Consider the following 27,306-nt stretch of genomic DNA (forward strand, 5'->3'; position numbering starts at 1 on the left):
TGTCAAGGGAGTTAGGGGGAGGTAATGGTACTCTGAGTTTTCAGATTTTCATTTGGGTCTTTATGATTAGTTATTGTGATCAATCTTTTCTAAAATTTGCATTTCTCTTCCTGAGGTTTCCTGTGGCTCGAGTTAGTCTCACGGGATGCAAACCAGAGCCATAAACCAGATGGAGTGGGTGAGGGAGCCTGATCCTGGCTGGACGTGGGGTCTCAGGGTCTGGTGACTGTTCGTTCCTTGCCCACCAGCATCCAGATCTGTACAACGCAAAAAGTGAGTTCACTTTAAAAATTGTTAGATACCAATATGGGCTCCATGGGGTGACTTGCCTCTTACAACTGAGGGCTAAACACACTTTGCCCCCCTTTGTCTTCCCTCTTCGGTCTCAATTTTTATTACATCTTTCTTCTGGGAATCATTAAAGAACTTTTATTCCAAAGGCTTTTCTAGAGTTTTGCCTGCGCAATCTGTAGGGCATTCCGACACGGAGCGTCACAGTTTGAAACTTAGTTGAGAAGAGATTAGCACAGAAGAGCTGAGAGAGAGCAGACAAACCCCCGAAGCATGGAGCTGGGGCCAGCACGGGTAAACATTCCAATTCCCAGGTCCCCCCTGGGCCAGGGCCTAGGAAACTAAAGTCAGTGACTTGCGTGGGTGAGCCTGCCCCAGCCACTGAGCTAGTTCCTTCTCATTCTTACGGATGGGGGCTCCGGACGGTAACTGCCTAGGGCGCATGGGGAGTTGGGGGCAGGAACGGGACCAGAACCCAGTGTCCTGCCTCTGACCACGGCATGCTTCCCATGGCATGCCTCCCCTTGAAACGCGCTGGGCACTGTGTGTGACACCCTTGTTCCCCGTGGCCTGGTTTTATTTACTTTTTAATATATTTTTATTGATTTCAGAGAAGAAGGAGAGGGAGAGAGAGATAGAAACACCGACGAGAGAGAATCATTGATCTGCTACTTCCTGCACATCCCCTACTGGGGATCAAGCCCACAACCCAGGCATATGCCATGACCTCCTGGTTCATAGGTTGATGCTCAACCACTGAGCCACGCCAGCCGGGCTCCCGTGGCCAAGTTTTAAACGAACCTGATGTGTTGTTGGTACTCAGTCCGCACACTGGCCAGTTTCCCTACCTCCTTTCTTCTTTGCCTCCTCCCGACTAACCCTGCTTTTTCTGGATGCCCTGAGCCACCATGCCAATCAACTTGTTTGTCTCAATATTTGTGCAAGTCTAGAGACATGAAACTCAGATTGCCTCATCACTAGGCTGCCTTACCAGAGATCCGTATCTTGTTTATTTACCGAGAGGATAGATACATTTGAAACCCTCGGCATTGCTCTGGAGTAGGTGGAGGGAGGAGGCTGCTGCCTCTCAGCAGCTGGTGACCAACCTCCAAGGTCCCGGGACATGCTCAGAGCAGACAGCGAAGTCCAGGTTTGTGGCAGCGCGGCGGAGCCAGACCCAGAACTGGACAGAACCTTCCCTTTCCTCTGGCACCCGGATTGCTTGGAAGAGACTAAAGGAGAAGGCAGTTTGCAAGCCTGTAACAGGCATTTCACAGCAAACGTTTCTCCTCCCCAAAGGACCTTTTGGGGGCGTCTGTAGGCAAGGAAGTGTAACTTCACGGGAAGGCGGCAAATTACATTTATTTGGTGATTTACCTGTCTGCGATCAAACACTATGCCGTGGCAAGCTAAGGGACAGCTTCCCGGGCCCTCAGATTCCAGAAGTGTTGGCCTCCCCTCTTGCCAGGGTGCGAGGGCCCGAGCGTTCCCTGTGGTCGGTCCAATCTCAGGCGATGACCGACGCAGCTCCGTTTCTCTCCTGCCCTCTGCCGTCCTGGAGGTTCCTTCCACGGGGCTGACTGGGCCTGGACCTCGACATGAGGTGGCCCTGAGCCCACCAGTTACTCAGTCCCAGGCCTTCCTGGAACAGGGAAGGCAGCCCCAGTCTGATAGTCCAACTACACTTGGCATCGTGCCAGGGAGGCAGCGCATCTGGGACAGGGAAGGTAAAATGACTCACCACGTGCACCTCCCATGAATCCAGCTTAAGGCTCTGTTTGGCCCCTGGTGGAGCGGCAGAGGAGACGGTGTCCTGGCGCACCGTGCTGGGTGTGTTTAGAAGGCAAGGGCAATAGGTGGCCGCGGAAGGCTCTGGGGATGAAGCACTCTTTCCTTGGTGCGCGTCTCCATGAGGGAGAAGCCCCCACCACGTAGGGATGGAGAGCTGTGCAGCGAACTGCAGGTGCCCACGTGCTCTGTGGGGGGCCCGGCTGCGTGCTCCCGTCACACGGCCTTGCTTCCCCTGCCTCTGAGGTCACAGCTCCCAGGGTGCCAGGGAGAGGAGGGCTGTCTAAACTGGGCCCCAACTGCGTGAGGCAACTGCCTTTTCCACTTATTTCAGACTCACAAGGCAGGAGCCATCCCGGAAAGCTCTGAAGTTTGGTGACGATTCGCAGGCATCTGTGAGCTGTAGGCCCCACAGGAAAGCAGGGACGGAAGCGCCCCTTACCAACTCCGAGGCTTGAACCTGTGGCCCAGGATGCTTTGGAGGGTTGTCATTAAAGCAGAAGGAAAATGGGAGTAGATGTGTATGTGTGTGCCTTCCGGGGAGTGTGCTTCCTGAGAGACTGGAGCAGTCCGTCCCAACACGAACGGGAACCAGAGGTAATGGCTTCTTCACTCAGCAGAGAGTGAGCGGCATCCTTTTGCATCCCCCAGGGTCCGCACCAGGCAGCCTCTCCCACAGTGGGGGTGTGCCTGGTCCGCACAGCTATAACTCGTCCATCATGGCCAGCAAATCATCCCCCTTGCTGGCACTCCACCGTGGCTGGTCCATGACCTCAAACTCCCCCATGATCCGAGCCAGCTCTTGGTTCCTTTGCTGGTCCTGTTCGAGAAACGAGACATGCAGTTGGTATTTCATTTTTATCCCACCACTGTGATGCATTTCAGCTCATCATACTGATTAGAGCAGTGGTTCTCAACCTTCTGGCCCTTTAAATACAGCTCATGTTGGGACCCAACCATAAAATTATTTTCGTTGCTACTTCATAACGGTAATGTTGCTACTGTTATGAATCGTAATGTAAATATCTGATATGCAGGATGGTCTTAGGCGACCCCTGTGAAAGGGTCATTCGACCACCAAAGGGGTCGCGACCCACAGGTTGAGAACCGCTGGATCAGAGAGAAGGTATGGCCTTGGAAGGTCAAAGTTATTACAGGATGAGGAGGGGAATAAGATTTGACACGGAGTCCCCTGGACACACCTGAGTAGCTTGTATGTTGACAACTTCATGGGATAACTCCTCTGGCCTGGTTAGCGCTGCTTGTCTGCATGAGATGGGAGAGAAATAGGTCAAAGGTCAGAGTTCTCTCCCTGCCAGCATGACAAACTGGCCCTTGATAACTGGGCAACCTATTTCTTTTCTGCCTCATCTCCTGCCATTTCCCTTCAACTTTGTTTCCTACATGCCCAACCAATGCCCCCCGCACTCCAGAAAGTCACATTCTCTCATGTCTCTGTGCCTTTGCACGTACTAAACTCTGCCAAGAATGCTTCCCCCTTCCTCTGCTTGGCACATTCCAAGACCCAGCTCAGATGCCAACTCTTTCAATCTGCCAGCGCAAGTAACCACTGTGTCCTCCATTAGCACATTTATGACCTGGCACTGACATGACCTCTGTACACATTCATTCTCCTGCTGCTGGGGAAGCTCCCGAGGGCAGGCCCTTGGTCACATGCTCCATCTTTGTGTTCCCAGCACTTACCACAGTACCTGCCACACAGACATGAACAAAAGAAGGCAGTTCAATGGATAGGGAAATGGAAGGCACCCCCACCCCCAAATATTTGGTTGTGAGGAGGACCACATGAGATAATGAATGCAAAAGTGCTCTGTAAACCGTTAAGCACTATAAATCTCAGTCAGTTACTACTGCTACTGGTTTTGGGGAGGCTATCTGATCTCAAAGATATCATTCTTTGACCTCCCTCCTCTGGCTGATTATCTTGACTTCTAATACTTCTTGTTCAGCTGTGCTGTGAACGAATCCAGCGAGTTCCGGCTGTTTCACACCGGGGGCTCTTCTTAACCAGGTTATTGAATTGGCTGGCAATCATCTGTGGTCTTTACACGTGTATTTATAAGTGTCGCTGGTTATGGTGGTCACCTTTTTGGCTTAGCACACTCAGGATTTTTCTATAGGTCTTTAAAGAAACAGATTTAAAACATACTCTTCCTCTTCATCGGTGGTAAAGAGATTCAACCGGAATCCTGGCTCAGGGCCACTGGTTTTCTTAATCTCCATTCCTCCCATCAGCTTGGCCAAGAAATTCAGCTCTTCTTTAGCAAGAGGGTTTGGAGCAATGCTTTGCTGCAGAAAAAAATGTCATGATTTTTAGCCACATGAAAGTGATCATGTTTCCTGCTGAGACCCAGAGACCCAGGGTGGTATTATAAACCCAGGCAAAGCAATAACTATTTAAATTATTTCTGGGAAGAACTGGGTCCAAATAAAGCATAGAAAACAGGCTTAACCAACAGAGAAACAGTCTGCGTCAGAAGCAGAGGGACTCTAGCAGGGCAGCAAACCAGAGACCTTCACACTTTCAGGATGAGTGGAAGGCCCCAGGGACCCATTGTCCTCAAACTACCTCCCTCCTTGAAGAAGAACACTGCTTCCTCTTCAGGCAGTTTGGTTCCCTCACACTGAGGGCTCCCGGTCCCAGGACACTCACTGCGTAGGAGCGACCACACTGCCCTCTGGTGGTGACCATGGTGCACACACCCTGCGTCCATTCCCTCGTCTCAGTCTTGCCCACTTCCACCTTTACCTTCTAACATGGCTCTCTAACCCGGCCTTCCCCTGCTCGGCCTCTTCGGTCACTCTGTCGCCAGTTATCTAAAACACAGTTCTCTTCTCACCTCTTCCTTGCTTGAAATAAACCCCTCCGTCTCCTGCCCAAAGGGCAAAGTCCAAACTGTTTACGCTCCTTCCTAATCAGGCCCCAAAGGGCGTCCCTGTACAGCCGAACCTCTGGCCACCTGCCTCAATTAGGCCGTGACCTAGTCATGGGGGAGAGGTGCTGCCTCCCTGCTCCCCCAAACACTATGCTCTCCTGCCCCTTGGCGCCTTTGCCCAAACTGTCACCTGGGTCTGCACCCCCATTTCTCCTTCCGGCTGCTGAGTACCTTATCCTCTCCAGAGCTCCACTTGAATGTCACCCCCTGAACAGCTTTCCTGATTCAGTCCCCTGCTCCCAGCCCGCTGGACAGAACACACGGCCCTTTGTTCAGAACCTCTCCTGTGTGAAAGTTGTTTGTTCTATCGCTGTCTTCCCAACTATATGAGCCCCTTCAGGATGAGACCCCATCTAAGCCAGCTTTGTGTCCCTGGGTACCCAGCCCATAGAAGCAGTTCAACGAATGTTTTCCGAGTAACGGAATATTCCACGATTTGTCCTGTGGCTAGCTGGCAGTTAGTTAAGTGAGAGTTTGTATAGATGGAATCCAGAGAACCTAAAACCCCATGTTGAGCTTAGCTATCGCAATAAGGGGAGCACTGAAAAGGGACGTTTTAATGATAAGGTGCTGAGGTCAGCGACCCCGGACCTGATGGCACTGGTTTCGTGCTAATTTCACATGTCCTGCTGTGTGGTTCCCACTTAATTATGGTGATTGAGCCAAGCCTAAAATTACCTAATTAGTCAGATCACTGGAGGTCTCCATGGGAAACTACAATTAAAAACCTGAGTACTTAAGATTGCGAACAATGAAGGAAATGTTGGCTAGCTTTGAAATCCAGAGTTCCCACCCTTCTCCCCATCTGGACTTTTGTATCTAGAAGTAAGCTCAGAAGATAAATACAGGAGGCAGAGGCTCACCTGTGTCTGTGAAGCTAAGTTCTTTGATGTTCCAGATGTATGGGTTTCCACAGGCCGGTTCACACTGTACCTGGTTGTCAACAGAAAACTGTGAAAACGTTGTTTAGCCCTTTAAACTGACTTCCTTCTAACACCTAAGTATAGCTCATGGCTTTTTTTTTTTTTAAATAACATTTTTATTGATTTCAGAGAGGAAGGGAGAGAGATAGAAACATCCATGATGACAGAGAATCATTGATCGGCTGCCTCCTGCATGCCACATATTGGGGATTGAGCCAGCAACCCAGGTGTGTGCCCTGACCGGGAATCAAACTGTGACCTCCTGGTTCCTAAGTGGATGCTGAAGCACTGAGCCATGCCAGCTGGGCTAGCTCGTGGCTTTTTCTTTTTTTTTGAGATGTTTAAAAGCATCCAGAAAGGTGCTGGGAGTTAAACGTACAAGTGTTTGTCAACTGCTCAAATTTTACTTTTTCCCCGAAGAAAAATACCTGGGAAGCTGTGTGGAAGTACCTCGCCTTTCTGAATCTCCAGGACCACTTAAAATTATTTATCTTTTTATTTATTTATTTATTTATTTATTTATTTTTTAAAATACATTTTATTGATTTTTTTACAGAGAGGAAGGAAGAGGGATAGAGAGTTAGAAACATCGATGAGAGAGAAACATCGATCAGCTGCCTCCTGCACACCCCCCACTGGGGATGTGCCCGCAACCAAGGTACATGCCCTTGACCGGAATCGAACCTGGGACCCTTAAGTCCACAGGCCGACGCTCTATCCACTGAGCCAAACCGGCTACGGCATATCTTTTTAAAAAATATATATTTTTTATTGATTTTAGAGAGGAAAGGGGGGAGAGAGAGAGAGGGAGAGAGAAACATCACTGATGAGAATCATTGATCGGCTGCCTCCTGCATGCCCCCTATTGGGGATTGAGCATGCAACCTGGGCATGTGCCCTTGACCAGAATCAAACCCGGGACCCTTCAGTCTGCAGGCTGATGCTCTATCCACTGAGCCAAACCAGCCAGGACTTAAAATTATTTATCTTTTAAACCTGTAGAGTGACCTGATGTCTGGAAATCTTAGGTGCCCTGTGGAGGTGGGAGGCGCGGCATGCATTGTGTCTGAGGGGAAACCACTGCAGGTGCCAGCAGGATTTCACGGTCGAAGTCAAGCTGGCTTTCTAAACGAGGTGACTCCCTTGGGCTTGAACTCACTCAGGGAGGGAGGATTTGCTTACATATTCGTTCCTAGTTTCAGGACTCGGTCTCCATAAACTTCAAAAGAACCTTCCTTTGGCGCAGTGACATAGTTCCCACCGTGCGGGAATTCCACCCTCCTCACTTCTTCGCCTTTGTTGTCGAACATTCTGCAATACAAAGTATGACATGATGGAATGTTCTCCAAGCCTGGGTAGTCCTGGAGGCGTCTTTATTCTTTGTACTGTGGGACAAAAAGGAATTCATGTGCCCTTTCAAGAAAAGGTGCTGGTGGTGGTAATAATATTGATGCAACAATATTTATTGAGTGCCTGTTATGTGCCAGGTGCTATGTAAGCATTTGAGAGCATCATTATCTTATTCATCCTCAGTCTGGGAAGACAAAGGATGAGCCCATTTAACAGATGAGGAAATGGATGCTGGAGGAGGGGGTGGTTTGCCGTGAGTGTCCGCCAAGTGGCAGAGCTGGGACTAGCACCTGACCTCCTAACTCCTGTGCTTCACTGGGGAAAGGAGGGCCCACGGAGCTGCATTCTGTGTGGAGGCCCACATACTGGCTTCCCGGAGCCCCCAACCCTGGTCTGACCATTATTGTTGAGAATTCACCTGATGAGTCCGGGAACTTCAATTCCCCAGGGAACAGGCCCAGACACTGGCAACACAAAGCGACCATTAGAATTCTGAACTTTGTCCTTTAGAAATAGGGACACCTGAAAAAACACACAAAACACTTATTATCATTTTTCCTGGTAGATTTTCATAGACGTGAGCACTGTGAGGATGGAAAGCGTGCAGTGGGTTGGGAATGTTACCTAGTGAGTTATAACAATAAGAGGAAAACTCACCATAGCTAACATCTGCAGAACAGTGTTTTTTACAAGCAAAACTCCTTTTGAGCCTCACAGAAAATCTAGGTGAGGTGCATTACTCCCTCCCTCTCTTTTTAGCGATTATTATTTTAAAATATGTTTCCATTGATTTTTAGAGAGAGAAGGGAGAGGTAGAGAGATATAGAAACATCGATGAGAGAGAAACACTGATCGGCTGCCTTTTACACCCCCAGCCCCCTGGGGGTTGAGCCCACAACCCACAACCCACAACCTGGGCATGTGCCCTGACTGGGAGTCGGACCAGTGTTGTCTTGGTGCATGGGCCAACACTCAACCACTGAGCAACACAGTCTGGCTTACCCCGTTTTAAAGATGAGAAAGCCGAGGTCACAGAGTAAAGTGACTTGCCCAAAGAGAACGATAAGAGACAGGGCAAGGATTCGAAACCAAAGCTGACTCCGAAGGCCACACCCATTCCTTGGTCCCCTGTTACCTTTCCATAAAGTCTGTTCTCAGAAAGGCTATAACCCGACGGTGCTGTAAGAACCTCACTATCTCCACTTCACAGGTGAGGCATCAGCAGCTCAGAGATTAAGACACTCACTCAAGGCCAGCCAGCTCACAGGGCCAGAGCGGAGGATGCAAGCCGGCCCTTGTGTATCTGACTCTGGAGCACAAACTCTTAGCCCGGGCAGGATTGGTGACAAGAGGCTGGAGAGGGAGAATCCAGCCGGCAATGGTTTGAAGGTCTTTATGTGCCTGAAAACACCATATATGCTTATGTCTACTCCTGGGTTTGTGCACTCTGTACTGAGGTCTTGGTCAGACTAAATGCCATAAACATTGTAGCAGTTAATCAATTTTGTTGGATCTTAGCTTCCTTATGTGTGAAATAAATTAAATCCTTTATATTTGTAATATCATCAAGGATGTTGTATGCCAGGCAGTGAAAATGCAAAGTGACAAGAATTTGTAAGCTGCCAGTTTAGGCTCTGACAGTGGGCTGCCTAGGGTACATCTTAGCTGGGCCACTCCCCGGCTCTGGGTTTTTGGTAAGTTATACACCCTCCAGTCGGCCCCCGATCTTCTCCACAGCCATGCTCCTCCGTGAACCCCATGCTCCAGCCATACTCAACTGCTTGCAGCATAACCAACTGCCTATTTGATATTGCTACTTGGATGCCTAATGGGCACCACAGTTGCTCAGGACAAAAACTTAGTATTCGTTCTTTATTCTTCTTCCTCTCATTTCTCTCTCTCTCTCTCTCTCTCTCTCTCTCTCTCTCTCTCTCTCTATCTCTCTATCTCTCTCTCTCTCTCTGCCTTTATTGAATTTATCAGGGTGGCATTGGTTAACAAAATTATACAGGTTTCAGGTGCACAATTCTACTACACATCATCTCTACACTGTATTGTGCTGTGTGTTCACCACTCCAAATCAAGTCTCTATCACAATTTATCCCCCCTATTCACATCTGATCTCTTAGTAAGTCTTATTCATCTTGCTCTGAAGGTATATCCTGAATGTGAACATGTCTCACTGTCTTTACTGGTAGCACCCAATCCAAGAACTTTCGTTTTTTACCTAATTTCTGCAACAGTTTTCCAACTGCTGTCTTACCTCTGCCCTGATCTCATATAGCTCATCTTCCAGAACACGAATCAGATCACCCTAAAATGCTTCAAATCTTTTCTTCACTCTTAGAATAAACTCCTTACTGGGGTCTAAAGGTAAGTCAGCTGTAGGGACCAGTTTGTGTAAAACTGGCACCTGCTATGATGAGGCAGGCCCATGCTGCACAGGCTGTAAACCTGGACCATCATTCCGGCCTCGACATGGTTCATTCAGATTGGCTTTCTCTTTGTCCAAGGAACACTTTATGCTTTTTCCCATCCAAGGGCCTTCGTACTTGCTGTCACTTCCATTTAGATGCCCTTTCCTGAGATCTCTGTTGTTAGTCACAGTCTCAATTAAAATGTTTGCTCTCAGCCCTAGTTGGTTTGGGTCAGTGGATAGAGCATCGGCCTGTGGACTGAAGGGTAACGGGTTTGATTCTGCTCCAGGGCACATGCCAGGGTTGTGGGCTCCGTCTCCAGTGGGGGGCGTGCAAGAGGCAGCCGATCAATGATTCTCTCTCATCATTGATGTTTCTATCTCTCTCTGCCTCTCCTTTCCTTTCTGAAATCAATAAAAATATAGTTTTAAAAAAGGCTGTTCTCAGAAAGGCTGTAATTGACTCTATCATCTAAGGATGTGCTATCCAGTATAGTAACTACTAGTCAAGTGTGGCTATTAAAATTAAAATTAAATGAAATTGAAAATTCAGTTTCTCAGTCACACCAGCCACGTGCGGGTAAAGGCAACCATACTGCACAACAGGGACATAGGACTTTTCCGTCACAACAGAAAGCTCTACTGGACGGCATCCCATCCCAGTTGCCCTCTATAACTTTATCCTGCATTGTCGTCTTCCTAGAAGCGGTCAGAACCAGAATATTATTGACTTGTCCTCTCTGTCTCTTCCCGCAGCAGAGAACCCCCTTAAGGCGGGGCCGCCTCCTTACTCACTTACTTATCTCCAACACTGAAAACAGTGCTGGCATAGAGTAGGCACTTAGGAAATATTTGTTAGACTGGTTTTCCAGGCATGAAACATTTCCAAGAGGGGTGGATAGTGGAGTGGAGGTATAAGGAACATTCCAGGACGAGGCGATGATATTTTCCAACAACGGAAGCAATGGAAAGAACACAAGGAAAGTGCACGGTGGAAGGATGTGTGAATGGGAAGGAGAGCGGGAGAGGGTGGGGGACCTGAGGGGCCCACCCTGTAGGAGGCAGCCTTGGAGGAGTTCTGGAGGGCTGAGAGGGGTTGCTCAGGATTCCAAATGGAAGTGGTCTCTGGCCAGGCCCGAGAGCAGAGCAGGGCAGGGCCTGGGCCGCATCAGAGCACTCCAGTGACTCGTGATATTGCAGAAAGCTTTGGTTATCAGATGAGGAGTTTTGGTTAAACAATGAACAAGGAAATGTTAGTCAGAGCTGTGTTTTCTTTGTTTAGTTGGTTGGTCTTGCTAGCAAATATAAAAACTATCAAGACGGCTGAAAACAGAGACAATCTGTATAGGGCATAGGCAATCACAAATTGCAGCTGAGCCGAATACCATTCAGACTTGGAAAACCAGCCAAATGCTACAAATCAGTGGCTGAATTCTGCCAGGAGGTGGAAGTCCTATTTCTCTTAATGAATGTTCTGATGTTTTATTGCGTGCCCATTTTAGCAAGTAAAGCTTAATACATTTTGTGGTTTAATATATTTTAATCATTTTGTTATAGACTTATTATTAGGAATGTCTTTTCATTATAATTAATTTGATCTTGTCAGACTTGAGAAGTCATTATGGCTGCTATGTTACTACAATGCATAAAATAACGCCCAAGCATGCACAGTCTTGATAACATGATGCAGAGTTTTCAATAGTTTAAAGCAATGCAAAACTTAATCATATTTGTACTTTCATATTTTTATTTTAATCAATGACTATTAGAGATCTTAATTTATATGGATGCTATTATTGCTCCATCCATAGCAAATATAACTTTTCATGAGGATTAATAATAAAATTGGCCTCAGAGTTGAAATCTATTTGTCTTTCCCAGTTCATGGCGGTGAGTTTAGGTACAGACACGAAATTGTAGGCACGGCTGGGCATCCTCGCTGGGAGTTTCAGGTGGAGATGCTGGTCTAGAGGGCAGGGCTGGGGCAAGGGTGGGGTGGAGGTTAGACTCCGGGTGAAAGGGCTGGAAAGTGGGGAGGGGAGCAATTCCTAAAGAGCAGGGTGCGGGTGGAGGGGAGAAGGTTTGGAGACAGGAAGAGGGAGAGGAAGGGGTGAGAGGCGCAGAGATGGAAAGGGTCAGGGAAGGCCAGGATGGCGTGGTGCCCGACACCAGGGAAGGCGAGAGCTTCCTGGAGGAGGGCAGCCTCGCACAGCCTCAGGGACTGGAGAGTCCCCGAGACGAGAGGTCTGGGGGAGGCTGTGCGATTCAGATCCGGCTGGTGGCCCTGAGAGCACATGTCCTCTGGAGAAGGGAAGACACCAAGGAACACAGGTAACGGGAGGAGTGGCAGTCTCACTGTCTTCCTTGGTCCATTTAAAAACTGCTGAGATTTGCTATCAGAAAGTTGATCATTTGAGACAGCATGGAGGGACCTGGAGGGACCTGGAGAGTATCGTGCTAAGTCAGTGGTCGGCAAACTCATTAGTCAACAGAGCCAAATACCAACAGTACTTCTTCAAAATAGACTCGCCCAGGCAAAAACCGACTTCTGCGCATGGGCCATGAAGTTTCAATCGCACTGTACATGCGCCCACACGTGGTATTTTGTGGAAGAGCCACACTCAAGGGGCCAAAAAGCCGCATGTGGCTCGCGAGCCGCAGTTTGCCAACCACGGTGCTAAGTGAAATAAGTTAGTCAGAGAAAGACAAGTATCACATAATCTCACTCATATGTGGAATCTAAGTAACAAAATAAACTGATGAATGGAGTGGATCCAGAGACTCAAAACATGGAACAGAGTGCGGAATCTCGGAGGGAAGGCGGGGAGGGTGGGAGGTAACCAACCAAGGTCCTTGTATGCGTATATGCATGGCCCATGGACACAGACAGTGGGCCTGAGGTCCTGGGCTGGGGATGGGCTGGAGGGAGTCAATGGGGGGGAAAAAGGAGACATATGTAATACTTCCAACAATAAAAATTATATTTTTTAAAAAAGTTGATCATTTATGGAGCCAAACAATGAGGACACTACTAACTGGGCAAGCTCAGCCCTTGTCTGCCTGACTGCGTGGCACCCCATTTCCCTAGAACAGCAGTGGCAGGGTGCTCCTGGGCCTGCCGTCACTCACCCGGATGTGCAGGTCCTGGAAGAAGGTGAGGAGCGTCTGCCGGATCAGCTGGAACTCCCCCGCAGAGAGGCCCCCGTATACCTGCAGAGGCAAAGCAGCAAGGAGCAATTCACTTTCAGTAGTGAGGTGAGAAGTGCAGACAGGTAGGGGTAGGTGGGTGCTCAGGGATGGGAGCCATAGCAAGGCGAGGACTCGGCTGCTGGGGCGAGAAGGGCAGCAGGAGAGCCAGCACTGTCCCCCCACGGACCCCAGCACGCCACACCGAGCAGGGCACACCAGCTCTCCTGTCCCCCACAGACCCAGAGAAGCCGTTCCCCAAGATTTAGCAGAACATCCACCACCAACCCCTTTCTGAAAAGTTAGGAGAAAATGCCAGGCTCTGGATCGTTGCTTTCCCAATTTCGAAGGCAACAGTTAAGAGGTCCGAAGATGATCATGCCTCTTGTGTGACCAAAATGGATACCTGGAGATTTTGAGGGTTTTCGGGGAGAGTGGCAGGTTTTGCGATTCCTCATCCTGTTCTCTCTGCCATAGAATCTTTCCGTTCTTAACAGAGGAATGAGAGCAAGTGTGGGGCTGAGAGGTGATAAACCGATGGTATCTTACTTCAATCAGCTGCCGGAGAGTCTCATCCACCAGATGCAGGAGGGCTGGGTTGTCTTGGATTAGTCCCTTGATGGTGTCTAAATGGTTGAAAGTGACCAGCAGCACATCCTTGGGACGGGGACACAGCAGTACTTGATATTTCAAAGCCATAGTCATCAGGTCATAGAGCTGCCAACCCATACACGGACAAAATACATGGGATCATAAAAGCAGATGTCAGAACCTTCGCACAACGAAGCAGGCAAGCGTTTACTGAAAACCAGTACTGGGTATATCATACAGCTCAGGTGACTATATCAGTTATCCCTCAAACCAAGATACTTTAAAAAATATATATGTTTTTATTAACTTTATAGAGAGAGGAAGTGAGAGGGAGCGAGAGAGACGGAAACATCGATGAGAGAGAATTATCGATTGGCTGCCTCCTGCATATCCCGTACTGGGGATCGAGCCTGCAACTGGGAATTGAACTGGTGACCTCTCATTGTATGGGATGACGCTCAACCAACTGAGCCACACCAGCTGAGCAAACCAAGATACTTTTGAGAGTAAAAGGGGGGTGATATTAATAATTAAGCCAGAACAACAGGGTTAGACCAGGACATTCCTGGGCAAACCAGGATTTCTGGTCGGCTTATTGCTGATGGAACATGTTTGAAACAATATTGGCAGCTCGGGGGCCCTGGACTGGGTGCTGGAGTTGGAGAGCAAAATCCCTAAAATAAGCCCTCATTGCCACTGACTAGGTGAATGGGCCTGGTGAAGTCTTCTCATCTCTCTGAGCCTGAGTTTTCACATCCATAAAAAATAGTCTCAAGCCCTAGCTGGTGTGGCTCAGTGGATAGAGAGTCAGCCTGTGGACTGAAGGGTCCCGGGTTTGATTCCCGGTCAGGGCACATGCCCGGGTTGCGGGTTTGATCCCTAGTGGGGGGCATGTAGGAGGCAGCCAATCAATGATTCTCTCTCATCGTTGGTGTTTCTATCTCTCTCTCCCTCTCCCTTCCTCTCTAAAATCAGTAAAAATATATTAAAACAAAACAAAACACAAAACAGTCTCAAATGCAGCTAAAAATAGTCTCAAAACAGTCTCAAGTGCTCAGAGGGAAATTTACAGCAGTGGATGCCTGCATTTCCCCAATCAACACCTAGCCTTTCACCTTAAGAAACTAGAAAAAGAAGGTCAAACTAAATTCAAACCAAGGAGAAGGAAGGAAAAGAAAGTTTGGAGCCGAAACCAATGAAATGAAGAGTTGAAAAACAGTAGATAAGAATCAATGAAACCAAAAGTTGGTTCTTTGAAAAGATCAACAAACATTTAGCTAGATAATTGACAATTACTTACTTAGGCTGACCAAGAAAATAAGAGAGAAAACTAAAATTACTAAAATCAGAAATGAAACAAAGGACATTACTACTGACTGATGGAAATGTTCTCTAATTAGATAGTGGTGATGGTGATACAACATTATGAGTATACTAAAAACCACTGAATTGTACACTATGAAAGGGTGAATTATATGTCATATAAATTATACCTTAATTTAAAAATGGCAAAAAGATATGACAAAACTAGCTGTGGAAAAGACATTAACGAATAAAGGGTTTTTGTCCTGGCTGGGTGGCTCAGTCAGATGAAGCATTGTCCATGCATCAAAAGATTGCTGGTTCGATTCCTGGTCTGGGCACATGCCCAGGTTGCCAACCCCAATCTATGTAGGTTTGGCTCAATCCCAGGCTGGGGTTTGTGCGGGAGGCAGCCAATCGATGTTTCACTCTCACATTGATGTTTGTCTCTCTCTCAAATCAATAAAAACACATTTTAAAAATGTATGGACTTAACTTAAAAAAATCAGAGTGCCCTAATAATTTGTTCCCCCAAAAGATATATATGTCCCTGTTATAAGTAAAGACTGAGCAGTTTTGAATTTGCTTCAAAAACTTCCTGGTTGTCAGAGCTGAGATTCAAGAATGAAGCAGATTTAAAGCCTTTAGGGTTGGGCTAAGGTGTTCATAAATATGGGCATGAAGACCATCTCTTTGGGCAGGTGGAGTGACATAAACAATAGAGGGACTGGTGTGGATGATATCTGAGGGCCTTTCCAACTCCGAAACTCAACAACTAATATTTACAAGGCCATCTTTTTTACAAGGCATCATTGCTTACATCATCTCATTTGATTCCAGTCTACAATCATCCACCAAAGATACACGACATGCAATCAAGGGGCTAGAGGCAACTGTTTGCTCACCTTATCCATGCTGGCCTGGTTCAGTTTCATGATGGAGGCATGAGCCAGGCGGTCATAGATGGTCCTGAGGGCCTTCTTGGAGTAGAGCTCTTGGGGTTTTAACAATTCCTCTATAAAGCTTTTATTGAACATGGTTAAGATGATGTCATGAAGAACTGTAGAGACAAGAGAGAATATACAGCTAAGCAGGGTCCTGGAGGAAGCTTCATGCAGGAGATGCTCTCTGTGCAAATGGGATGGAGGAGCAGCCTACGCAGAGTGGGATGCTGATGTGCTTGGTGAGATCTGCTCCCTGGGGAGAAACCTCACAGATGTTCCAATCGAAGGCGGGGTCCAGAGAGCCCGATGAGGCCATCTCAGGGCTAACATACATGTGACAATGTACAAATGTGTCGTGAGAGGTTACAAATCACTTTTACATACTTCTCTCACTTGGTGATAGGAGAAATGTTCCTTCTTTCTTTAAAAAATGTGCCGAAACCGGTTTGGCTCAGTGGATAGAGCGTCGGCCTGCGGACTGAAGGGTCCCAGGTTCGATTCCGGTCAAGGGCATGTACCTGGGTTGCGGGCACATCCCCAGTAGGAGATGTGCAGGAGGCAGCTGATCAATGTTTCTATCTCATCGATGTTTCTAACTCTCTATCCCTCTCCCTTCCTCTCTGTAAAAAATCAATAAAATATATTTTAAAAAAATGTTCCTATAAACATTTTAGATTAGATCTCTTCCTTAACATGAGAAACAGCATCACTCTTGTTTGTTTAGCAAATCTATAACATTTTACTTAAAATTACATTTTATAAAAATGGGACCAATAATGGTAAGTTGACTATTTTTGGTAAAATATTTTATGGAAATTGACAAGTCTACCCACTGGTTAGAAATTAAAATGTTTCTAATATTTCTACAAGACATGTACTTCAGATCAGTACCATTTTAGAATGTCTTAATTTTTACATTTGATTTATAATGTTGATATTACACTGTAGTGCTATGTCTCAGATTATTGCTCAAATGGAAAACTTTCATCTAGTGAGAATAAAAGGTCCTAAGATGTGTGCAAACCAAAGTGTCTATAAATCTAGACCTTCATTCACTCATTCATTAAGACATTTTTGCTACTCTAATATCATTAGTTGAGGGCTAAGAAAACCCTCTGGTACAAGAAATAGAAACAAGGATGGATGAACACAGATTATTCTTAATTAAACCATGTATATTCTTGCCTAAAAAATATACATTCATAGTAATTAAAATTTGAAAGAAAACTGGTTAATTAAAATAATTACACAAAGTCAATTATTAATCACAAGTGATTGTTACTGAAAGATACAAATGCCTCTTTCTTTTGCCACAAAAGGACACACCAGGCATTGGCTGTGGCCATAAATCTAAGAGAGTGAAGGCAAGGTGAGCATTGAGGTCAAGACTTCAGGCCCGCTCTCTACCTTTAAGTAATTGATCGGAGTACCCTGAAGGCCCAGACCGACATTTTTAAGCAGGTCCAAGAGCATTTTTTGGGGGTGGGCAGGGGAAGCTCAGGGCTGGTTGTATTTAAATCTTTATTTTTTTATTTTTGAATTTATTGGGGTAACATCGGTTGATAACATTATATAGGTTTCGGGTATACAATTCTATATGTATTTAAATCTTAATGGAAGAACTACAGAGAGAGGAGGAAGGGGAGAGGGGAAAAGGACCTTGACACAGAAGAACTAACACTTGTTACTGACGTGCTGAACTCACACTTGCCCTCGGACTTTATGCTGGACTCCTTCCTATTCGTGAGGAAGAACCGACTCCACTCCAAAGCAGGGCACCCCTCACATCCGACCATTCCAACCCACCACAGCTTGCCCTGATGCACGCTAACCTGTCCCCAGTGCGGACAGCTTGGAGACATAACTCTCCCTGACTTGCCTCATGGATAGCCTTTGACCTTTGACCTAAACAAGCAAGGACTGCGGTAACTGGGTTTCCTAACCTTTTCCTTCCTGCAGCCTATATGAAACACAGAATTGGCAAGGAAACAGGTGCAACTGAAAAGCCACACCTAAGGCCTCAAAGGAGAGAGTCTGAACTTTCCACAGATTCCTGTAGGCCAGGGAGGAGGTCCAAAGAGGAAGAACTCAAAGAATCACACCGCTCTGACGGTGTTAATGCTACAGACCGCTGCCATTCGCCTCGGTGCTGAGCGTTTCTGTCTTTCAGCGCTTAGCAGGGTCCAGGAAAACAGCTTCCCCCCAAATAAGTCAGTGCTGGAAGAAAGAAAGTCGCGAGGGGACTGCTGGCCACTCTGGCAAAGTAAAAAGCAAAACGAGGCCTTTCCCTCTGGGAAGGGAATAAGCCGTATGTCACCACGGCTGTTTGCACAGGAATGCCCAGGAAGTTCAGTGGTTGGAGAGAGAGCACAGCAGGCCCGCTCCCTGTGGGCAGAGCAGGGACCACACATGTCCCCAAGGAGAAAAGGGCAGTTCTATGGTTGGGCCCCAGAACCCAGGGTTCCCCCTCTCATATAATTCTTTGGAAAGAATGTGGGGGCGACAAAAGAATATGGGGAACAAGCCTACATCTCACAACGTTTCACCTCGCACTTGGATGAGGCAGGCCTACTACGTACCAGACACTGAGATAAACACCAGGGCGCAAAGAGGAAGGACATGGTGTCCTTCACCTGGAGAACCAGTCCTGAGAAATGGGTCTGACCACACCTGTCAGTCTATTTCAGTGAGTGTTGAGCAGTCACATGAGGCAGGAACGTTCTAGGCGCCAGGCTCCATCAGGAAAAGACGAAGGCCAGGGAGTGAAGTGACTTCACAGGTGCATCCTGAGGTCAGATTATGAAGTTCGTTCCTGCTCATTATTTTGGAATGCTTAAGTTAACACTGACTCCAGTGATTCAGTTATGTATACAAAAAGCCCTCAAAACCCACACTTCCCATCTGGAATTCTGCCACACATCAAGAGGTGGGCAAAAACTGCTCAAGAGAAGTGGCCAAAGATGGTTGTGAAATATAATAAAAGCATATCAAGCACTCCTATCGGGCTTTTCTTTGAGCCTGGCCTGATGAAAGCAACTGAGTATTTAATACACCCCTGTTAATTGAAACCTCTGTTGTTTATGGGAACATGCAATTTGGAACCTAGGGTAAAAGAGAGAAGCTATTACTTCTGGATGGTTACAATGCTTCAAATTCTTACCATGTCCCAGGCACTGGGCTTAGAACCTTCCATGCATTATCTCATTTAACGCCCCCCCAAGACAACTCTGGATTATTATCCTTATTCTATCAAGGAGGAAAACTGAGTCTTATAGAGAGGTTAAAGTCCAAGGTCACACAGCTAGTGCTGGAGTTGAAATTAGAATGGGGCTGTTTGATTCAACTTCCCTTCCTCTTACATCTTTTATGTTATCTCCTCAGCATACTAGGTGTGGTGAGAGCATTTAAAATACTGAGGATGACATGCATAAATTGCACCCAAATGCCGAATGATGAGAGCTACTCATGACACTTAAAGAGGAGAAAGGCTAAGGCTTTGCTCTGAGGAACTAGCAACTTTTTCAGGTTTGCTGCTGGTTGTAGGTGAAGGAGAAAATGAAGATCTCGCATGAGAGGGCCATACTGCATGCATGATATCATGCCTCCTGCCCACAACCCTGGCAGCCATGCAGCCACATGCTTCCATTTTCCTCAGTTGCTCAACAGATATGTCTGTGTGCTAAGGAGAATGGTTCAAGGAAGGTCACTCATGTTGAACCACAATTCTTTGGTAACATGATACTATCACAGAATTGCTTTAAGGACTACACTACAGGACAACCCACCCAGAAGTGTAACTACTGTCCCAGAGGTCCCCACAAAGCTTAGAAGATGAAGAGAGAAAAAAGTACCTCAGGTGCAATATGGCCTTGTGCCTAAGTTTGCTTGGTTTTTATCTTACATGCTGTTTTTCCACAAGAGGTTCAAATATAGTATAGCCAATGTCTTAGCTAAAGAGAAACTCATGGCTATTTTCTTTAAAACTAGAGGCCCAGTGCACAAATTCATGCATGGGTGGGGTCCAGCTGGCCCAGCCCTAATCGGGGAGGATCAGGGCTGGGCCTGATGGGAGGTTGGCCACCCAGCCCACCCTGATTGGGTGATCAGGGCTGGGCCAGCTGGGGGAAGGGGCCATGGGTGATTGGCTGGTGGGCCCCACCCCCGATTGGGGTTGGGGAGCCGATTGGGGCGGGGCTGGCCATGGGGAGGGGCTGTGGGAGGTGGGCTGGCTGGCCCTGCCCCTGATCGGGGTGATGGGGGCCCACAGGGGGCAGGGCTGGCCAGGGGGAGGGGCTACAGGCCCATCAGGCTGGTGGGGGCCATCGGGGGTGTGGCTGGCTAGGGGGAGGAGCTGCAGGAGGTTGGCCCGTCAGCCCACCCCCTACTGGGGTGGTGGGGTGGGATCAGGAGAGGCTGGCCAGGGGGAGGGTCTGCAGGCCTATCATGGTGGGGAGGGCTGATTGGGGGTGGGGCTGGCTGGGGGGAAGGGAAGGGGCGTTTGGCCAGCCTCCCCGCTCTTGATCAGGGTGGGAGAGTCCTATCAGGGACAGGCTGGCAGCGGGGAGGGGCCATGAGGTTGGCCTGCCAGCACCACTTCCCACGCCCTGATCCTGCCGGTTTGCTAGTTTGGTCGTGACGCCGTTATGGCGTGACGGCCACAGGCCTTTTTTTTTTTTTTTTTTTTTTAATTAATTAATTTATTTTTTTATTTTTCGCTTAAAGTATTACAAAGGGTATTACATAAGTGTCCTTTTTCCCCCCCGACCCTTGACAAACCCCTACCCTCCCTTACCCCCCAGTGTCTTATGTCCATTAGTTATGCTTATATGCATGCATACAAGTCCTTCGGTTGATCTCTTACTCCCCTCCCTCCTGCCCCCCAACTCTCTCTGGCCTTCCCACTGCAGTTTGACAATCAGTTTGAGGCAGCTCTGCCTCTGTATCTATTATTGTTCAAAAGTTTGTAATGGTCTTTATTATCCATGAATGAGTGAGATCATGTGGTATTTTTCCTTCATTGACTGGCTTGTTTCACTTAGCATAATGCTCTCCAGTTCCTTTTATGGTATAGATATTTAGAGTGGTCCCACTTTAAACCCAATTGATAGAGGACTGGCTGAACTGTGGATGCAGACTGAATACATGCAACCCAGAGATAGCATACCTCGTTTTCTGTCCACCTCTGTCCATTCATCTACACGAAGCATACAAAAAGAAAACACCAGTTCATGAAGCAAAAACATCATTTTCAAGGAGGCTTTAAAAATACCAATGCTCTATCTGGTCTATGAAACGTTGTCATATTTGCATCAATGTGAATACTCTACCTTCCATGTGAAACTTTTAAAGGGATGATGGATAAAGACGTTCCCAAAAAGCTGTAGAGGCTCTAACTTACAGAGAGTGGCCTAGGAGGAGAGGAAACTCAGATCGACTAGCTACCCTGGGCTTTGTCTTGAAAGGCTCAAGAAGTCATCCTCTCTAATGCCACGAGAATACATATTATTCAAAATAAGGCTTTCAAAACACACTAACTTCCACGAGGAAGAGTAATTCCAAGAACAGGTAGACAAAGGAGTTCCTTTACGTATAGCTGGATTTTTTTATAAAGTAAGATTTCCCTTTCTAGAGCACAGACGGAACTGCTCAAATTAGAAAACATGAATTAAAAAGAAAAAAATGTCTATTTGTTTCTGACTTACTTTTTATACAGAGACGTGTGAGTTCCAGGTAAAAAGAGGGGCGTAATGATGGGGCCACTGTAAAGAAAAGTCTTGAGGACAAAAGCAATCAGGGGATGTCAAAAGGAAAGCAAATAAGGGAAAATGTACTTGTCTAGAGAAATCTGTAAGAGCTAAGAACCTTTATGGGTTGAGACCTGGCTCTATCATTTACTAGCTATATAATTTCAAGCAACTTGTTTAACCTCAGTTTCTTCATCTGTAAAATGGGATCATAATGGAGCCTACCTCATAGGGTTGTGGGGATGAAATATGAAATATCAAGTACTTAGCTGGCTTCTCTTTTAGTTCCTCTTTCTCTACTGAAGGACATTGGGCACTACCCATAAAGAATGAAAGATGACTTTTTCCCCCCTTTATATTTTGGGGAGATTTCAATCTAGAAAAACCACTGCCAGATAAACAGAATTCTACACACACCCACATTTAAAAAAAACATAACTAATGGTCCTCCTTGAAAACATCTGCCACTAGATTGTTTCAAAGGTAATTTCTGCAGTTATAATAAAAAAACATGTATGTGTCTTCAATGCACAATAACAATAGTTCCGAAGAGACCAGTCTGGAAGCACAGGCATGCTGAGCCCTAACTGGCTGCAAAGGGCTCCCTTTGTAAGATCAGTCTCCTCTGGGAAAATTCACCGTCACAGGTGTTTGGAGAGAAAACACTGGGGAAGCAGCACCAAGAGTCAGGCCTTCTTAAAGCAGATACCAGCTGCGGTAGCATAATGCCCACATCTGCTATCTTGCCGCGGCATTTATGTTACAGGTGGTCTTGCCTAAGAGGCTGGTGGGAATTCAGAAAGGTGGAGTTTCGACCCTCGTGAAGGTGTGTTAGGGAACAACGATGCTGCAAGGGGCTCATCTACTCCCAGGGACAGGGACTACGGCTGCTGACGAAATGAAGCTGGCAAGTGCATGCCCAGGGGAGGAGGCGTTCCCACAGGCAATGAAGCTCAGCTCCGGCAGAGGTCTCTGCAGTGCTGTGTGCTCCGGGCTCCTGTCCACTTGAAGATCCAGGGGGAAGTGAAATCATGTCCTATTTTTCCATCATTTCTCCAGAAGACTTGCTTGTGACAATCCCACTTTAGTTATATTTTGAGTGGGAGGCATGCCCAAGGCTATCCAGAGCTGCCTGTTCCATTGGAACTAGAAAAATAAAAATAGAACCTCAACCATTTGGATCCAATATGTGATCTTCACTTATTGGAAAAATCAATGAATGGCTCTATGCCTCAGTTTCCCCTCCTGTAAAATGAAGAATGTAAACAAAATTTAATAGGGTCTTATTTATGAGCATTTTTAAGAGGATGGGAATGAGGCAAAGGCAGGTTTTATTATTCTCACTATTGCTTAAAATGTGGGACAACTTTCAATAGGCAACACTCAGAAGTTGCTCCATAGAGAGAGCACTTCCTTTCTGTTGAATGCTAAGCCAGAGGCTGCGATGCGGGGTGTGTGTGTGTAACTGCACTGTCTGCACTGGCCCTGTGGGAGCAGGATGGCCTCCCGGAGACCACTTAGTTGTGTAAGATAATGGAAACGTCTAGAAGAAACATGGTTTCCATTCAAAGCTTCAACGAAGACTAGTTTACTGTGTCGGGTGTTTTATAGGTCTCCATGCACAGGCATTTGTCACAGTGGCTCCTGCTTCCTGTAGCTGCACCATCTCTATAGTGGCATAGATGAGTGTTTCTCAACTTTGAATCCCAAACTCTCAACCCTGCTTTTTCATTCTATCTTCTACAAGTCCCCATCAGCCAACCAGGATACTTTTTATCATTTCTTTAAGAAAAAATCAGTTGGTATATTGGATATATTTTTTTCCAAAACCTCTCCCTTTCCTCCTGACCTTCCAACCCCCACGATTCTGGTACAGTAACCACCAGATATGGAAGTATTGTGCAGTGCCTAAGAGTATGAGCTCTAGAGCCTGATGGCCTAGGTTCAAATTCTTTACTCTTCCTCTTACCAGCTATGTAACCCTGGGCAAATTAGCCTTAGTTTCCCCATCTGTAAAATGGGGATAGTAGTATTACCTACATGATAGGATAGTTGTGGGGATTAAGGTATTCAGGGAAGTCCTCACTTCATGGTAAGTGCTTAATAAATGTTTGTTGTTGTCATGAAGAAGCTATGTCCTCTAGCTTTTAGAGTCAATTACTGAACCAGACTGATCAGAAGCACTACCTCCAGTGAATGTGCAGAAGGGCTGGATCATGCTCCACTCAGCATCTCAGTGTCGTCTGACACTCATCCCAACTGTGGAAGGAATTAGTCTGTGAATGTGAATGACCAAAGATGGCTGACACTCCCTTAAGCTATATCTAGCGAACCCCTAAGGACTACATCTCCTGAAGACAAAGAAGCCAGTCCCCCAGTATTCACAAGGTCTTGCCCAGACCTCCTCTTGAAAGACAACATCTGCTACTTCTTATGCTAAATATATTGAATACATACATTATCTCATTCAATCCTTACGACTTTGCTAATAGTATGTATTATTATTCCCATTCTATGGAAAAAGAAACAGGCTTATAGAGGTTACATTCTAAGGTCGTACAACTAGTTAAATGGCAAAGCTGGAATTGGGACCCATATCTGCATGACTCTAGAGAGCATGTTCTTAATTGCTAATTTACACTGCCTTCCAAGATGTAGACTGCCCATCTAAGAACTGACTGCCAGCTCACTAACGCCATTCAACCAAATGAAAACACACAACATAGGCGCCAAGGAAAACGGAACCTTCTAGAGCAGTGGTTCTCAACCTTCCTGATGCCTCGACCCTTTAATACAGTTCCTCATGTTGTGGTGACCCCCAACCATAAAATTATTTTCGTTGTTACTTCATAACTGTAATTTTGCTAGTTATGAATTGTAATGTAAATATCTGATATGCAGGATGTATTTTCATTGTTACGAATTGAACATAATTAAAGCATAGTGATTAATCACAAAACAATATGTAATTATATATGTTTTCCGATGGTCTTAGGCGACCCCTGTGAAAGGGTTGTTCGACCCCCAAAGGGGTTGCAACCCACAGGTTGAGAACCACTGTTCTAGAGGAAGAAGTGGCAATGTTACACAAAAACAATGAATTTAAATAATCAGTTCAACATTTACTGAGCACCAATTTATTCTGGTCTAGGTATACTAGGGGCTGGAGTACAAAGATGAATAAGACAATCATGTGGGGGGAGACACATAGATGGACCAATACAGGGTAATATGGTCAGTGATAAGGTAGAGGGACACGGATGGGTGCTATGGGAGTATGTGTGGGCTCTTTCCCATGTGGGAAAGGAAATGAATCTTAAGCAGAATAATGCAGGACAAAAGGAGACTTACTAGCACAGAAGTGGGAGATTTGGGGTTAGAATGGAGATGACTAGCATGGAAACAGGAATGAACATGCTTTAAATGGAGACCCACAGGCAGTTTGGTATTCATAGACAAAGTAGGAGGCAGGCAGGCAGTGGTGGAAGGTGGGACTTCAGAGGTGGACAGAAATTAGATCAGGAAGGGTCCTGAAATGTCCTGACAAGGACTTGGCCTCTGCTCAGACAGCAGTGGAAAGCTGACAAAGGGTTTTAAGTAGCAGGGACTATGGACAGAGTTACATGTCAAAAAGCGCACTGGCAGCAGGGTATGAAACGGATGGAGGGGTGTGCTATAGGGAGCTCTTTTTCTCTCTTTATGAATGGACTTGGACTCAATTGCACAGACCCAATGGTGAATATCTGAATATGTATGCTTAACGTCAACTCAGCATACAGATACTGTTGAAGGGAATAAATGTTTTAATTGTGACCATGTCAGTTACCTTTATATCAACTTTTCTTCCTCTACCTTGAAATATAATATGTAATGCCAGGAAAGTTGGTGAAAGCAATTGTTGGTTGAGAAGGGAGGAAAAGAGGGAGAGAAAAAGGATGGCAGAGAATTCTGGGTGGTCCTTTCTCTGGGGATTAGATGGGGTGTATATGGGAGACAGATTTTACATTTTAGAAGCTGTCACATAATTATTTCCATAATTATATTCTCTTCCAACAATTGGGATGGGAAAGAACCACACTTTTCTTATGTTTTCTAATTTATCTATGTTATCTCAGGACCTCACTTTTCCAGAAATAGCTTCTGAAATTAGTAAGATTGGCTTCCAGTTTAAAAAGGAGGATACCACACAGAGAAATGGAGAGTCAGAACCTGTCCATGCGGGGAAAGAGGGTGTTTGGACTAGCAAAGAGGATGACACCAGGTATTTGGGAGGGACTGGTTGTCAGGAGAGACTGGGAAATCACTTCGCCAATTAGGGGAGGAGGGAGTTGGGGGAGGGGTGCATGAGGTACCGAAATAATATCCAAGGAGGGTATTAAACCCCTCTGCTGTGAAAAGACCTTTTGGGGAATTTGGCTCCTGAGGGGCCCTGTGGACGTCGTGAGAAGGGTCCCAGGTTATAAGAGCGCAGTGTGCAGGGGTGTTGGTCAGTCTATAAGGGGGCTGGCTGAGCAGGCAGGGCGTCTCTCACCTCTGCGGGCCTTGTCTCCGGGGATGTTCTGGGCCCGCAGCCGCTGGTCCAGGATGTAAAGCATCTCCCCGCCCAAGTTCAAGAAGAGCAGCGGTAGCGCCCGCACCGACATGATGCCGAAAGCGCGGAGAGCTGGCGAAGAGACCCAAAGCTGGGTCGCTGGAGACCTGAAGGCCCAACCACCGCGTCTCGGTAACCTGGTTGCTAGGGCAACGCAGCGGACGGCAAAACTAGCCAACCAGCAGGCCCTTTGTTGGGAGGCGCCCGGGGGAGGACGCTTATTGGGCTGGGTGCCCAAGACCTACGAGGTGGATTGGTCCGGGCCGGAGGCGGGCCCCTGGCGGGAGCGCTGGTTTTGACTTTGGCAGCTGCGCGGAGGGGCGTGGGTCGGGCCAGGCTGGTGGGCGACAGGGGCTGGCGCCGAGGAACGGGACACCCTCACCCAGCCCGGGCGCGTGCGCAGGTGCCCGAGAACGAGGACAACCCAGGCGAATCTTTAGAGCAGTCTCCGAGCCCAGGGTGCGACCGCGCAGCCATGTAGAGGCGGAGCTTCCTTTTTCTTTGAAGTAATTTCTAAACAGTTTTATTTCAAATCTCTTTTCACCCCTCCCCAAAAAGACATGGGTCAGTACAGCAATCATAAAAAGGAGATACAAACACAAGAGTCAAATGCCTCCCGCACTGACATTTACAAAAAACTGGGAACTGTACATGGGGTTCCAAACAGGACCTGCAGCAGCTACTAATGTCCCTTCACAAGAGTCAAACATGCCTATTACTACAATATATACAGACAGCCCGTTTGGAACTAACCTACAGGGACATCCCAATCCACCCCTCTAGCCCCAGGAAAATACCAAAACACACCCAAAGTGCATTTGTTTTGTTTATATCAAAACATCTTTGCCCACCCCACCCTCAGCCCCTCCCACCCCATTTAAGATTGGCCTGCAAGTCTATTTTAACCATTTAGTAAGGAGCTTCCTTTTTCTTAAATTGGAAAGGACACCCAGCTCACCGGGTTGCTGAAGAATCAGTGAGATCATGTCAAGTGCCATGAAAGCACTAATGAAACTGACTCTTCTTTTAGATGCGGCAAGGACCAGAAGTGCTCGAATTATTTGCATGTCCTCCCTAATGCCACTTGGAGTGGAGCCCCACTGGCCTATGTCCCAATCCTGTCTGCTCACTCCTGGAGGTTGTGCTGGGGACCCCAAGAGCTCCTCCTTCCAGCTGCTAAGCAGCTTCCCATCCTTCACCCCCATCTTGCCTTCCAGGATCAC

The 27,306-nt window shown here is 46.9% G+C and overlaps 1 protein-coding gene and 1 long non-coding RNA gene across 3 annotated transcripts; one reads left to right on the forward strand and one right to left on the reverse strand.

Moving 5' to 3' along the window:
* On the forward strand, positions 1-2,585 carry LOC139001727 (uncharacterized). Its single transcript, XR_011470095.1, has 3 exons — positions 1-21; positions 116-273; positions 2,414-2,585. It is a non-coding gene; the product is annotated as an uncharacterized lncRNA (long non-coding RNA).
* OSCP1 (organic solute carrier partner 1) lies at positions 941-26,206 on the reverse strand. Of its 2 annotated transcripts, XM_070403247.1 has the most exons (11): positions 26,024-26,206; positions 20,913-20,942; positions 15,710-15,864; positions 13,461-13,628; positions 12,855-12,935; positions 7,728-7,831; positions 7,142-7,270; positions 5,900-5,969; positions 4,250-4,389; positions 3,282-3,345; positions 941-2,899 (listed from the first exon to the last, which is right to left on the reverse strand). In XM_070403247.1, the coding sequence occupies exons 1-11, from the start codon at positions 26,133-26,135 to the stop codon at positions 2,783-2,785; spliced, it is 1,170 nt and encodes a 389-aa protein (XP_070259348.1). In that variant the 5' UTR covers positions 26,136-26,206; the 3' UTR covers positions 941-2,782. The 2 variants fall into 2 exon arrangements, with proteins under 2 accessions (XP_070259348.1, XP_070259349.1); XM_070403248.1 differs by lacking the exon at positions 20,913-20,942.
* Between the last annotated feature and the right edge of the window lie 1,100 nt (positions 26,207-27,306).

This window comes from Myotis yumanensis, unplaced genomic scaffold, assembly GCF_028538775.1.
Source record: "Myotis yumanensis isolate MYYU_CA2020_CCGP unplaced genomic scaffold, mMyoYum1.0.hap1 SCAF_2, whole genome shotgun sequence".
In the NCBI taxonomy this organism is placed as follows: domain Eukaryota; kingdom Metazoa; phylum Chordata; class Mammalia; order Chiroptera; family Vespertilionidae; genus Myotis; species Myotis yumanensis.